The sequence below is a fragment of the Xyrauchen texanus genome, chromosome 34, assembly GCF_025860055.1.
Source record: "Xyrauchen texanus isolate HMW12.3.18 chromosome 34, RBS_HiC_50CHRs, whole genome shotgun sequence".
Taxonomy (NCBI): domain Eukaryota; kingdom Metazoa; phylum Chordata; class Actinopteri; order Cypriniformes; family Catostomidae; genus Xyrauchen; species Xyrauchen texanus.
In genome coordinates, this window is record NC_068309.1 from 10,943,559 (window position 1) to 10,959,029 (window position 15,471).

A 15,471-nucleotide genomic window follows, 5' to 3' on the forward strand; every position below is an offset into this window, starting at 1 on the left:
CATTCACTTCCATTGTAAGTCCCACACTGTGACCCTGGTTTTTGCTTTTTTTTAAAGGAGCGACATGTTGAAATACATTTTTGAGGTAATATATGGTGTATAAGTTCAATTACTTGTCTGTACTAAATAAAGAATAAAAAAAGTAAAAGGGTTTGCATAAATGGGCTGTGTGTTGAGCTCAACACTCACGGAAGAGGTCATTAGTTAACACTGAAAATCTGTTCGCCCCTCATGAATTCTGTTCTTACTGTGGTCAGCAATCACGAGTGCGCGTTTCACACTGCCTACTCAAAGTCATCAGACGCCAGAGGGTTTTGTTATTTCTAAGAGTTCGTGTACCCATGAGGCCAGTTGATCAAGCGGTAGGAGTGTGTCAGTGTGTGTACATGTGCGTCAGAGCTGGAGGGAGATCCGACTTCTATAGCGCCGTGATCCATTTACCTGTTGTAACCCAAATTGCTTTTTAAAGACAGCTTTTTAAAGAATGAACGAGAGGGGGAGGGGGAGAACGAGAGAGAATACCAGACAGAAACGTCAAGTCAGTGTAGCAGTATGGCAAAATTGAATATTTGTTTATATCATCAGGTGTGCGTGATCTCCGTGCCATAAATTGCACCATAGTCCCCTTTGTATAGTAATTTGTCCTGTGCTTGTATCTAGAACAAAAACACATTCACCATCAACCCAAACCTGTTTGTTCTCACTGTTCTCTTTCCCATGCATGTACTGAAAACTAAATTGTGCCTTTTAGAGAGGTTTAAAGAAGTTCACACACACACAAAACACATTTGTCATCATTTACTCACTCAGGTGTTGTTCCAACCTCTATGACTTACTTTCTACTGTGAAACACAGAAGGAGAAATTTAAAAAAATATACTGGTTGCTCTTTTCCAAGCAATTACAATGAATGGGGACTACAGCTTTCAGTCTTCAAAAAGGATGAAAAAGCACTATGAAAGTATCATATATGCGGTATATATGACTTGTGCGCTATATTTAAAATCTTCTGAAGTCATCCGACCTCTGCGGCAGGATCATTGTGTCAGCAAGTTTAACTCAAAACTGGATTAGTCATTCAGACCTGTTTTGTGAACCAGATCAACTAAATCATTAAAGATCTAAAAAAAAAAACTCAAAAGAATGATTTATTCATGAATCATAACTCATTACTTTTCTCATAAACTCAGCGAGAAGAGCAAGGGCCGATATCAAGATTTTCAGTGAATAACGACTAAAATTTCTGTTTCTCACACAAAGCTATCTTATTAAAAATACTTTAAATATAGCGCACAAGTAATACATACCAATTTTATAATACTTTTTAGAGGTTTTTTGCATCCTTTTTAAGTTTCAAATCTCCAGACCCATTCGTTATAATTGCATGGAAAAGAGTGACCAGTACATACATCAAACTATCTCATTCTGTGTTCCACAGAAGTAGTTTTGGTGAACTTTTTATTTAACTCAGAAAGATGATCTAAAATCACACAGACTCTTTAAATACTCAGAATCTGTGACCCATATTTTCCCTCACAGACTCATTTATTAGCGGTGGCGTTGGCGGCTATTCTCAGTGGAAAACAAGACAATGAATTAACAAGCTGGCAAAATATAAGCCCGCTCCAGCGGTGCAAAAAGGTCACGCATGCCACCTCGTCTGTCATTCTGACAGGAGCTAAAACACAGAGTAAATAAATGTCCTTTACCTGCTCCTAAACACCACTCATAACACTTACAGCAGGCTGCTACAAGACCTCACCTAGTGGAAGATACAGGAAGTGTGCAGGATTACAGTTCTGCAGAGTCATTTTTGCAGTGTCATGTTTGTCAAGAATGTTCAACAGACAGGACAAAACAGACAGGACACCTAAAGCTGAAGTTAATGAAAATATTTCTTTTCCTAAAAGGGTATAATTACCACATTGTCGCTGGCGGTGCCACAGCACTGAAACATCCCACTTTTGACAGCTTATATAAAAGATCAGCTTCAATAGTTTTTCTCTCCAACATCCAGACACATCCCTCACCTTTCACCCAAACTGTGACATCTCTTATTATCTTATTAGCGCTTCTGCAAACGTATAATATCTGCTCAGACAGAGCAACCAGTCTCCTGGATCCACAATGTATTAATCAGTGTGGCTCTGTAGTCAGAAGGAAATGGCAGGATCAGTTTGCCAAACATACAGTAACTAATGAGTATTTCAGGAAAATGTATTTAAGACTCATTTGACTAATTCAAAGAGTTTATCATATATTTAGCAGGACATTAAAGTGATCAAATATGAGCAGTAACAAGGTTTAAGATATAAACACTTTAGCATGCATTCAAATGTATATCAAACTAAGCGTATTGATGCCGAAATCTTGTATAGCTTCTTGACTCACACATGTTCATCAAGTCATTATTTTCATGCTGTTCTGGAAGACAAAGGGCATCCATTATAATACCCCATTTGTCCACAGGAAACAAAGATACATGGTGCCTGAAAAGGCTGAATGAATCATACCATCAACAAAACAGCCTTGTGAGTCACAATCTGCTACTGCAATGCTGCCATTCCTGAAGTCATTTCTCCATGACAACACTGAGGTGCAGATGCAGGGCAGGCAATTTTTGAGATTTTGCCATGAAGCGGAAATGGGGAAAGAGGGATATACCATGTGCTCAAAATATGGCTTTGAGCTCGTCGTGCAATGTCAGTTAAGAGGCCATCATACAGTATAAGGATTCAGTAAACTCATAAACAAAATGTGTACATTTTCTCAAAAAAATGTGAGTCGTGCTTACCTCTGCAAAACTCAGAACCACAATGCTAGGGTGTTGCAGGTGGTTAACAGAGCATTGCTACTGTATGTGGTTACTAAGCTGTTCTCAGTGGTCTAAGTCAAAAGATCCCACCACCACACCACGATTCCTTGTCTCTATAACATTCTGGTCTCTAGATATGGCTCGGTTCCTCCATCCATGCAAGAGTACAGAAATTGTAGCCATTTTATCAAATCAAATATGTTGTCGACCACTTAAACAAGTAATAACACACCTTTCCTCAACAAGTCATATCTGTAGCACAAACAATATGGCCGAGTTAATTTAACACCCTATCTACACCGGACGCATGTGGCACATTGCGTGGATCAAATCAATGTCTAGTCTACACTGTCCACTTTATTATGCAGTTCATCTGAAATAAAGTATTCTACTTCACATATAGAATACGTGTGTGAAACTATTTTCCATGAATATTTAAATAACTTCTTATGGTTACATTAAAGACAGATTGTGATGTTTCTGTTTTCTGGTCTACAAGTTTAAATGATCTTTTGTGTATGCAGTATACATCAGTAATATTACAGTGATAATAATATAAGCAAATGTTTAACCCTACTAGGTTCAATGAAGGTAAACACCTTGGCTGTTAGCGGTCATTTTTGACCGGAAACAGAACAGGTGTAACTTATTTTTTATTTTTTAAGAAATGATAAAAAATGTTCTTCCCTTATGTAATAGCATTAAAGTTAGGCACTTCTTCTGTAATTTATGCTATTTATATGTTATTTACCTGAACACTTTATAAATTACACCATTAATTTGCATATGCAAATAAGCTAATTTATGTTAACTTCACTTCAGTAAAAACTGACACTTCTATAAGTTGAACCATGAAGAAGATATAAGAATGTGTCATGCATTGGGGGCAGATTGCTTACATTTGGTGGAAAGAAGAACTGTTATAACTTAATTTTGTTTGTGTGTGTGTGGTTGTTTGTGCATGTTCTGCACTGTGGGTGTATCATTGTTTCACCCCGGCATTTCGGTGTGTGTGTGTGTTTTATTCATTGTGGCTGATTTATTGCTTTTATTTGACCGTTTCAATTTAAAATAAAAGCTCTGTGTTATAGTCTCACCAATTCATGTGTGTGTATGTTTTGCACTCTGGATGATTTATAGTCCCACCTCTTGATTTCTTGTTTAGCATTGTGGCTGATTTATTGATTTTATGCATTAAAAGAAAAAAAACTCTCTCCTATCCATTTCCATGGTCAGTCAATTTTGACTGTGAACAGGAAAGGTTTATCTTTTTTTACGACCACTTATACTCCTCAAATCAAGTCCAAATTTGTTTGTATGTGCAGCTTACAAGCTTGGGAAAAGTCACAAAGTCTTGTACCACTCATATTGAGGAAACCATTTTAAATACAAGAGGATTTATGTTGAGAAAAAAAAAAGTAGGGCCTACTTGAGCTCAGCGCTGCATTCTGTTCCATTCAATTTATCAGTTCAAGCATTCTCTAGGAATCAAACCAACAACAATGGTATTACTAGCACCAATGTCCTACCATTTGAGATACAGGAAAACCAAATTAGCAAGGATGCCCACTTAAATAAATGTCAACAAACTTAAGTCAGAGAGTACCTTTGATATGAAATAGTGGATTATAGAAAACAGCTGTAGAACTTTTACTTGCAAACAGGTTCTCCAATATCCATAAACAAGTAAAACAGTTGATTATACCTTGCCTGCACCCAGCTCCATTTTACATGCATAAAACGCATCGCACCTTTCCAACTTCTAAGTGCATGTGATCATGTATCACACATTTGCTCTTTTGTGATTAGTCCCCGAGTTGCCAGTACACAAAACTAACTTGATAAGTGTGTTGTCTTCATAAAACTGTGTCTGAACGCATTAAACCTCACGTGCATTGGTCTGCTGAGGTTGTTTTGCACAGAGTTGGCACCAAGTGATGATTGAAGATGTTTGAGTCTCCATTAAAAGATGATTGAGTCTCCATTAGGCAGAAAATCTATGGGCTTACTGCCGAATAGCATAAGTCATTCTCATAATTACTGACGGGTCCACGATTCCTGGAGCGCAGTGCACAGCAGACAGGGTAAGCGTGAGCATCTCTGCATTATGCAACATATGCAAATATACACATTTCAGATGCTTCAGTAGTCAGAAGCCAGGAAAAGAGTAAAATGCACTATATTAGTGGTTGAAACTTTATTAAGTTGGCAAATGACACCAAACTCTCATGTCATTTGAAAATAATTACATATTCTTGTTTGGATGCTCTAATGTCCATCTTGTCCATTTACTTTCGCTTTGGGAACAAACGGTCTCCAACAATTAACATAGACCACTGCTAACTTTCAAAACATTAAAAGGGATAGTTCACCCAAAAATGAAAATTCTATCATCATTTACTCACCCTCATGTCACTCCAAACCCATAGAAGGACGTTAGACTCGGTCACCATTCACTATCATTGCATCTTTTTCCCATACAATGAAAAAAGCAAATGGTGTCTGATGCTAACATTCAGCCCAACATCTGCTTTTGCCCTCCAGGTAAGAATGAAAGTCATCCTGGTTAGGAACAATATGAGGGTGAGTAAATGACAGAATTTTCATTTTTGGTTGAGCTATGCCTTTAACGCTTAGTCTGTAGCTTTCTTAGCACAGGGTTTCAACATATTAATGCAAAACTATAGGCACATAGCATAAAGATGGTTTCAAACTTATCGTAACAGCAGTGTAACCACAAATCTTCACATACACCAGGTACTGCAAGTCAATAAAAGTCATGACTGTATATAACTAAAGATCACATTATGACTCACACGTGTTCAACAAAACTTAGACAAACTAAAATAAATTGCATATTAATCATTACTGGCATTATTAGACTATTCATATATTTGGCACATTAATTAACTATCATTCACTTTTATGGCTAGTGTCAAGGTTAAAAAGGCACTACAGGTAGCATATACAACCATTCTTCACAACAATAACACGTGATTTTTAAAAGTATTGCATTGATAGGCTTGTGTTTGTGAATTGTAAGTGTTTGATCACATAATGTTAGAGGTAAAAGTAATCTATCAGACACATTCAGTATGATACATGACGTTGGTTAGGTTAGATCTTAGGTTAGTCTCCAAGCTGTCTAAAGTCCACATTAGATCAAGTATCCTTCAGTACGATATCGCTGATCTGCATGCAACAGCAAAGCTGTGGGACAAATCGACTTGTCAAATCGTCTTTGAGAGGTTCAAGCAAAAAAAAAAAAAACATCAGTTATCAGAGCTTATAATTAGAGAACTCTACAGGTATCTCATTGCTTTTGTGATCTCTCAATGTTATTCTCTTTTTTGCTTGTTTCATTGACAGTAGAAAGAATCGAGAGTACAAGCAATCCAATCTAACCATTTGTAAATGCAACATTTTAGTTGATTGTCTTCCTCATGTAAATCCCTCCTCTACTGACTAACTGTACAAGTAATTTGAGACTGAACAAAGTTGGGACTTTAAAATCAAAATGTTACCCAGCAAAGTTCACAGTCACCATGAGACTTCACAGATGATACAGTGGGATATTCTTGAGTTACAACCCCATGCAATGTTACCCAGCTCTCAGTGGTGTTGCAGTTAGATGTCTTCTTTGGATTTTTGGGGAAAGGCTATTACAAATACTCAAACAGCCAACTTTCTGCTCTTCAAGGTCAGGAAGGAATGTGATTGGAATGTGCACTAAGGTCGGAACCCCAAATCTTGGGAGTGTCAGTTTTTGTAACATGCCACGCTGGTATCTCTGGGAGGGAATCAGTGGTCAGGATGGAGGGGTGCTTATCATGTGCTTTCCTGGCATGGAGGGCTGTGGGGGCTGGAGTTTTGCAGTGTTAGAGAGGACACAGGTCCCATGTTCTCTGGTTCAGAATGCACACCCTCTCTGCGAGTCTTTTCGAATTCTTCGTCCTAGGCATAACAATCAAGAAGCCTTTAAGTCACACCAAAAGATTCATCTTAACAACAGGTAAAAAAATAGTTACGACGAATCTATATCCACATATCATATTCTGACAATACAGATATTACTAAGAGAACTCAAATTATGGCAAACCAACTAGTGCCTGTATACAGTGTAATGTGTAAGATTTGGATATACATTTAAATGGGCCATATCATGGAAAACAGGGTTTTCCTCACTATTTGTAAATAACAGACGTTAATGTACTATTTACAAATACTTTAACGTTAACAATGCAAAGCTTCCTCCTCTGTCCACCTCTACTTCTGGAAACTAAGCTGCAAAAATAAGTCATTCAGAAATAGTGACATCATAACCATAAGCACATTCATTTGACCAGCATAAACACCTTAAAATGGCCAGAATGGCACATTATCAACAACTATTAAAGGGGTCATGCCATGTTAATATTTTGACATATAAGAGGTCATAAATGCATACAGAACTCAGACTTAATTCCTTTTTGAAACCAAGCTGCAAAAACGCCACGTTCTCTACTTCTGCGACTTCCTTACATCACTAGGGGGCTTATTAACTCTTGAGTTTAAATCTCGACTTAAAACTTTTTTGTTTTCTTGGTGTTATTTATCTTAATGTGCTATGTATTCAATGTATTCAATCTCAATGACTGTGCTATCTGAATTGTGGTTTTGTGACTGTTCTTTGTTTGTGTATTATTGTTACTACTGTAAAGTGTCCTTGAGCTCTGGAAAGATGCTATATAAATTAAACTTATTATTATTATTATTAATCCAGAACCACCACTACAGCAACAACATAAAGGCCTACTTTTACGTCACCACAATCTTTTCCCTGCCACTGTCATTCGTAAACACAGAAAGAGCACGATAGAAAGACCTAGTGTGACTTACTTACTATTCCTGAACACCAAAGGGGACCCATCTGGACTATTTTGAATTATTTTTGTATATACAAATACACTAGATCAGGGGTGTCAAACTCGGTTCCTGGAGGGCCACAGTCCAGCAGATTAAACACACCTGAAGCAGCTAATCCAGGTCTTCAGAAGTGCTTGAAGATTACAAGGAGGCATTTTGGAGCAGGGCTGGAACTAAACTCTGCAGAGATGCGGCCCTCCAGGAACTGAGTTTGAAACCACTGCTCTAGATCGTTGTCAACTATCTTGCGCCACTTTTAAAAGAAGCGGTGTCAAGTTACATCTCTCCAGAAAAGATCAGTTTTATTCATCTGCGCTGCATCTTGCTCTTTTGAGCACAAAAGCGCCCTGGACTTGTTCTTGCACACATCTGCGCTATTTTTAAATGTTGGTGTTAACAGTGGGCATTGACACTGAAGTTTAAAGGAGATTCAGACAGCATTTTAGACAAAAGGCCAGAGAAAGTGTGGAAAATATCATATATTTCTTCAATTTACTATTGTTAAATGACTGTTTTGGTGCTAAAAAAAAAAAAGAAACTGCCATACCCTGATCAATGGCAATGTAAACTACACCCGTATGTGAAAGTAACCCAATCCTTACAGAAATAATCTTTAAAGGTACAGTAACAAAAACAACCAGTTTAATTCTAAGGCTCACAGAGAGTGTTGGAAAATGACTTCAGGGAAAGAAATATGACAGAGTGTAGGGTACAGCCCCATTAAATGTGTATGTGAGACTCACAGTGTCTGCAGTCAGTTCCTCTTCAGTATGTTCACTGTGTTGGTTGTAGAACTCCATGTCTGATAGAGTGCTCTCTGCCATCTCCTCTTCATAGTCGGTGTGATAGTCTGATTCATCTATGGGAGGTAGAGACAGGAGGGAGGAAAATTATCCTAATGATGTTTATGTTTGTACAGAAATCACATAACACTAACTGACATCCAACTAACAAGCAGCCAAACAGAGGTTAAAATGCTGGGATTTGAATCATCATGAGGAATCATGCCAAAAATCCCTGAAACAGACTGCCAAATATCCTGCAAAGGGCTTGAGTGAATTAACAAGGGTTTCAAATCCATAATTTACCATCCATATGAGCTGGTTTAACTGGTTCAATGCGTGAGACGATCTCGGCCAGATCAGTGAAGGAGGCATTTGGACAGGTCACCACCTGCAGAGACAACAACAAATGAACACATCACACTACCAAACAAAAGTTTGGACACTTGACTGAAATGTTTTTATAATCTTAAATCTTATATATATATATATATATATATATATTAGTCAATACAATTGAGCCTACATACAAATGTATTTACAAAACTAAAATAACAAGTTGACTACATAGTAAAGGAAAAGCAGCCAACAATTTTCCAGCATACATGGGATCCATCAAAATGGTTTAAAAAGCATCCCAAGTGGCACATCATGAAGTTAGTTTTGAGAATACCCATGGTGTACAGAGCTGAAATCTAGGTAAAGTTTGGCTACTCTAAAGAACACATCAAAATGTAAAATAGTTTTGATTTATTTAACATTGTGGTCATTACATAATTCCCATACGTTCATCTGTGTTATGTCATAGCTTTGAAGACTTTACTATCATTCGATAATGTGAAAAACAGTAAAAATAAAGAATGAGTAGGTGTGTCCTAACTTTTCACTGGTACTGTATCTCTAGCAATCATTATTAAAATCCTATTTTATCTCTGGCTCACATTGTTATTTTGAGTTTTGTGGAACTCCTCCTGATGTCTGTCCTTCATCATCTTTTCTACTACTCCACTCCTGCACCACACATCAAACACTGTCTTCCCATGCTGGTAGCCCACTTCCTGTTGACATTCAAACATGTGGCAAATCAAATAAGTCCAAGTCGAGAGTGAAAAAGTGTCCACAAAAAAATGTCAAAAGAAAGATTACAATATTTATGGTACAGGGAGTAGACTAAGAAAAATAAGAGAGATAAAATACTTACGCTGATCTCATCGAACTTGCCGAACTCGAGTGTTCGGTATCTGTCAATGGGAGGTCTGATATATTCACAGTAGTCACTGCTTTTAACTGACTCGAGCTGTCTCACAGAGCACACGTAAGCCAGCCGTGCCTGAATCTCAGTCATGTTCAGCACCTAAAACATGGGCACATAAACCCTTTGAAATCTCAAATCCACAACAACAATAATAAACAAACTATATTTTAAAATGTTCTGAAAAACCTGAGAGTGAAGCTTGTGCATACAAAATTCGCTGCCACAAAGCTAAGGTGTTTTGGATGGTTGCCAGTGCATTGCTACGCAGATGCTAAGGTGTTCATAAGTCTGATCACTTAGGAAAGTAGTAGCATACTTCTATTGAACCTCAGGCTGGGCGGTTTTTCAAATTTTATTGATTAATACGTATTTGCGTTTTGACATAATTTTGTATTTCTTTTTTTTTTAAATCGAGAAATTCAGATTTTGCACCAAAAAAAAAATATGTACACATACATACATACATACATACATACATACATACACAAACATAAATATATATATAATATGTTGCAAATGCTATAGCTAGATACATTGTAAATCCAACAAAGGCTGAATAACAAAGAGAGAAAAAAATGCCACTCTTAATCTTAATGACACCCCTGATCTGATCAGCTGCATGTGTGTGCGTGCTTCAAATGAAATTGACAGGTCAACAACACTTGTTGATTGACTGATATAAAAGACAATGGTAAAATTCCCAGTTGTACACAGTGTAATTGTAGCTCAGCTTTAGTCCATCATGCAGGTATACACCATAATAAATACGTTAGTTACATGACAGTTATGGGCGCTTCATTTCAAATTATGGAGGGGCTATATATGGGGGAATATATATATCCATTTGTAATGATGAGTCAGATAGATCGCTATTTATTGATTTGTTCTGTGACGTGTTTCAGGTGTACTGCATCTATTACCAACATTTGGCAAGCGATCATTTTGACAAACTTTGCTTGTTGATTTGTAATGATAAATTATTTAATATTGCTGCGCTGCGGAGCATGAACTGCTAGAGGGTGCGTCTCTGTCAGCAGTTTATGAATATACACACAAATTGTTTGATATACAATGATTACTTACTAGATAGACTTGATCATTTATAGATATTGATTTCTAGATGACTTTCTAGATAGACTTGGTTTAGATAAAAATGAATACACTGGCAAAAATGTATTTTGCAGTTTTCTTATTCTATTATTTCTGAACATCTGGGTTCATTCGATTTTAATTACTTTACATATACACTCCGTTGACAACTTCCCCCTGTGGTGCATGTCAATTTTTCTTCCACACCTTTGTTTCCTATAATGAAAAGAACTTGTATTTCTCCAACCAGGTTGCCTTGCATTCTAATAAATAACATACAGTTTGAATCATGTTGGAGAACATTTAAAAGCTGAAAAAAATCAAATCGTGAATCATTCATAAGTTTCATAAAAAAACGAGATTTAATTGTTTTGCCATATCACCCATCCCTAATTCAGCCAGCCACACAAAGTAAGGTATAAATATCCATAGCATGCTCCCAAGTTTAATACTTGTTCCTAACCATAAGTATGAGCAATAGAAAAACTGAACACAACTAATTAGGTAAATATAGCACTCAGCTAATGTCTCCCTCACCTTGACTTTCTCAGCCAGTGGGTTGAGCCGTTTCCATAGTAGCCACCATCCGGAGAGGGCGTCTCCATAGTTGGTGAGGTTGGTTTCATCTTGGCTGCCCACATCAATGGCAATCACCACCTTGGCGCCCATGGAGCGTGCCACATCCGCTGGATTGTGGGGAGAAGACACTATTTCAGCAGCTTTAAAGTTGGAGTAAGTCATTTTAATCAATACACTTTTGTCAAATTCCACAAATATCTCTTCACAGTCCACTAGCTGTCCGTTCTGTGTGTCTGCTTTTTAATGTTGCACTTCAAACTCTGGCAGAGTTAAGTAAAAATAAACTCAACGCTCAAATGGTATCCTTGTCCATTGTGTATTCAGTGTAGCTGTGTACAAAGCATAACCGACAAACCAAGCAGCAAATTTCACAAAAATTGAACTCCACGTGAAATCTGCGAAAGGAAATTCTTTGCCACCCTTAGTCATTTGTGCAATTTCACGATTGCGCAAATTCCCACTGAGATACTGTATTTACCCCACAGACTTTCGTTGTGCAAAAGTATGTGTGACCGCACCTTCACATGCATGAAACATTTTTATTCCATGGAATATTGTAATTGGTGGAATAATGTCTGGAGAAGAGTTTCAAGCCTTGAGGGGAGCTCATGTACAACTACACACCTGGCAAATTGTTGATGTAGCCTCCATCCATGAGCAGGTGTCCATCTTTTGGATCACACAGTGGTGGCAGGTAACCAGAAAGGGACATGCTGGAACGCACATACCTCCACAGAGAGCCTGATAGAAGGGAGCAAACATCAGACATTTATCCTGGTTAAGAAGGGCCTCATAGACACTTGTGGACTGTGTGACTGTACCAACCGTCAGTGTGCACTCTCATTGTGGAGGCGGTGATGTCTGTGGTGATGTTGAAATATGGGATCCAGAGATCCTGTAAGAAAACATGGTTAAGCCTCTAAATTTGCTGATCATGATCCTATAGGAGCCAAAAAGAGCCAGATTCCTACCTCTATCTGCTTGTCCTTGAAGACAGCATTAATGCTGGAGTTAAATGCAGCTCCGGAGAACATAGAGGTGATAGGGTAGGTTAAGTCCAGCACTTTCTTAAACACTGATGTCATTTCCTGCAGAAGGGGGGGTCTAATTAGCATTCTGTGTTCTAAGTGTGTTCTAAGCAAGAAAAGGAAAGGACAGCAGAGCAGTGCAAGGAAAGGAAAGGAGAACAGGGAAAGGAAATTAAAGGAAAGGAAAGCAGATAAAGGAAAGGAGATCATAGCAGAGCAAGTAAAGGCAAGGAAAGAAGCGCAGAGCAAGTAAAGGAAAGCAGATAAAGTACAGGAGAGCAGATAAAGTACAGGAGAGCAGATAAAAGGAAAGGAAAAGAAAGGAAAGAAGAGCAGAGCAAGGAAAGGCAAGAAAAAGTAAGGACAGCAGAGCATGTAAAGGAAAGAAAAAGGAAAGAAGAGCAGAGCAAGGAAAGTAAAAGAAAGGAAAAAAGGAAAGGAAAGAATAGCAGAGCAGAGCAAGGACAGGACAGAAAAGCACAGGTCAGGAGAGCAGAGGCGAGGAAAGGTGAGGAGAAAAAACATAACATAAAACAAAACAAAAACACTATCTCACCATGGACCACTCTCTGGCTCTAATCTTCATCCTGCTATAACTGCGTTCCTCTGCATACAGAGCGCCCATCATGGAACCAATCGAGGTGCCACCCACCAGATCAATGGGGATTCCCGCCTCACTTAATCCACGAATAATGCCCACTTGTGAGCAACCCCTTAAAGAGGAAAGACAAGGTGGACAAAAGGTTGAGGGGGTAAATAAAATCAGTGATATGCGGCCTATATGGAAATATAACCTTTCTGTTCTGCACAATCATTTCAACTACTATCCGTACTGTACTATCATTTAAAAAATAAATAAAAAATTATGTCTGGCAGTAGTGGGAATAACTATTCTGACCCTTTGTTGTTAGCGCCAAACAAGCCTTTTATTGTTCTGTCTTTGAAAGGCTCTAGGGGGGCATTCTATCCTAAGAGAGACAAGGCACTGTAAACACTGAACACAGAATCAATCAAAGGTTAATGGGAGAAAATAGCAACCAACCTTTAAACACCTCCTGCCAACCACAAGAAAGACAGAATAGACAAACAAAAGCCGTCAGAAAAATTAAATGGGCACAGAGAGAGTAAAAGTGCGTGAGAGGAAGAAGGTCAAACAAAGACTTGAGAGGTGCTAGGAACGGGCTTTTAAAGGAAAATATCACAGTAGTGTAAACAAGATCGGGATCGTGGAAGAGTGGAAGTGTTCCATTAGAGTGGAAGTGTTTTTTTTCTTCCTGTTATTACAGATCTAGTTAAGAGGTACAAAATATGGATACCTGGCTCCTCCACCCCCCAGCACCAAAGCGATGGCGTTGCCTGTCAGAACGCGGGCCAAGCGAGAGAAATCAGAGTGACGGTCGGCAGGTTTCTGGAACACACGCTGATACATCTCTCTCTAATAGAGAAAAACAGTGACTTCAACCAGAGCAAAAGCCACAGAAGACTAGCAGTAGACTGGAGCAAGCAAGTAGATCATTACAATCAGAAAGCATCTTGTTTATGAAGGAAACTTTCTAAAGGACTTTCAAAAAGAAAGATTAGTCTTTGGTTCTACTTATCTTTTCTTTTGATGTCCCAAAGAGACAAAGATTTGCCATGACATAAAATGCACCAGTCATATTAATGGAAAAATGAGACTAGACAAAATCATGTGCAAAATTGATAAATGTAAATTATGTAAGGTGAGGGGGGGATGCACAAGTGGTTCTAAAGAGGGGTGTGACAGCAAAAAAAGAGAAACACTGGTCTAGAGCATGTGTCTGGTCTAGACCAGAGCTCTAATATAACCATAACCATTTTGACTTTCAAAATGGCACTGGTAATTTCAATGAGCCTATGATGTAATACTGAATAATTTGTACCAGTTTAGGCAGGCTCCTCTTGGAGAAAACCCTGCGAGGGCAGGACAGGTGAAAGTGTCTGGAGATCCAGCTCCGCATGTTCAGCCATTCAGCTGTTCCTTTAGGAGGAGGGCCATCCTCGCGGTGCAACAACACCAGCTGTTTCTGTGCCCTCACTGCACTTCCCTCTAACATACGCTCCAGCTGAGAGATGGAGAGAAATAGAGAGTAAAGTCTGAACTCTGAATGTCATCCTTTGAAAACTACACTAATGCATCATGCGTCTAAATGCATCATCATAATGAAATTATTTGTTTTAATTGAATTCTTTAGATGCACAAAAAAAAACAATTCTATTGGAAGGTCATTTCATTCAAAAAAGCAATTATCGATCTGTTCTCTGGATGGGTCAGCATGCTTTTAAGAGAACACCAACATACTCTCTCATTTCTTTTTATATGAATCATCTATTTTATACCTTTTTACCACATCTGAGCTTGAAGTCTCTTATTCAAAGAGTAGCACTGTAGCAGCCATACCCTTTTAAGCCTGCAGAATACACATGATCAATGAGGATGTTGCTCTACCTCTGATCCAACATCAAACACATAGGCTTGACTGCTGAAAACCTGGTTATCTAAAAAACATTCTCACTGCTGCATGTAAATGATTAATCGCTCACTCTCATGGAAAAGAAGGGAGTACGACCTGAATTCCAACTAGGTCTATTACTGTATGCTTAGTGTGCCTGTGTTCAGGGTAGTTCTGTGGTGACTTACAGGACAGAAGATTAAAAAAAAATGCACCCTCAGTAAAGCTGGAGCAGTCTTAGCCATTTTTAGGCCAAAGTTTTATGGTTCAAATTCATTTTATTTGTGTTCAGCTGATAAAAATACCCGTTATCCTGTGCGAATGATAAATTACAGGCACTGAAGCCCACTTCATTTGAGTCTGTTGGACTGAAGCAATTTGTATTAAAGATTCTTCTTCAATACAAAACTGTTCCCAGCAAGTTTCCAGTAAGTAGCCACAGAGATACTGTACGTATTGTAAACTTCAATCTTGCTCGGATAAACGGTACAGTACTCATGCAATTCTAGTACCAAAGTAACATCACCAGTTCTTATAAGGCAGTGGTC

At 38.3% G+C, this 15,471-nt stretch overlaps 1 protein-coding gene across 2 annotated transcripts in view; it reads right to left on the reverse strand.

Annotated features, from left to right (window-relative positions):
- Positions 1–5,003: 5,003 nt before the first annotated feature.
- LOC127627804 (patatin-like phospholipase domain-containing protein 7) overlaps positions 5,004–15,471 on the reverse strand; it is a 38,960-nt gene continuing 28,492 nt past the window's right edge. For both annotated transcript variants that reach the window (XM_052104356.1, XM_052104357.1), the window contains exons 25-36: positions 14,354–14,536; positions 13,769–13,887; positions 13,009–13,165; positions 12,396–12,512; positions 12,250–12,319; positions 12,049–12,165; positions 11,383–11,531; positions 9,703–9,855; positions 9,443–9,559; positions 8,808–8,892; positions 8,463–8,578; positions 5,004–6,768 (exon numbers count right to left, since the gene is read on the reverse strand). In XM_052104356.1, the coding sequence (XP_051960316.1) occupies positions 6,643–6,768; positions 8,463–8,578; positions 8,808–8,892; positions 9,443–9,559; positions 9,703–9,855; positions 11,383–11,531; positions 12,049–12,165; positions 12,250–12,319; positions 12,396–12,512; positions 13,009–13,165; positions 13,769–13,887; positions 14,354–14,536 (1,509 nt within the window). In that variant the 3' untranslated portion in view covers positions 5,004–6,642. The remainder of the gene's footprint in view (positions 6,769–8,462; positions 8,579–8,807; positions 8,893–9,442; positions 9,560–9,702; positions 9,856–11,382; positions 11,532–12,048; positions 12,166–12,249; positions 12,320–12,395; positions 12,513–13,008; positions 13,166–13,768; positions 13,888–14,353; positions 14,537–15,471) is intronic.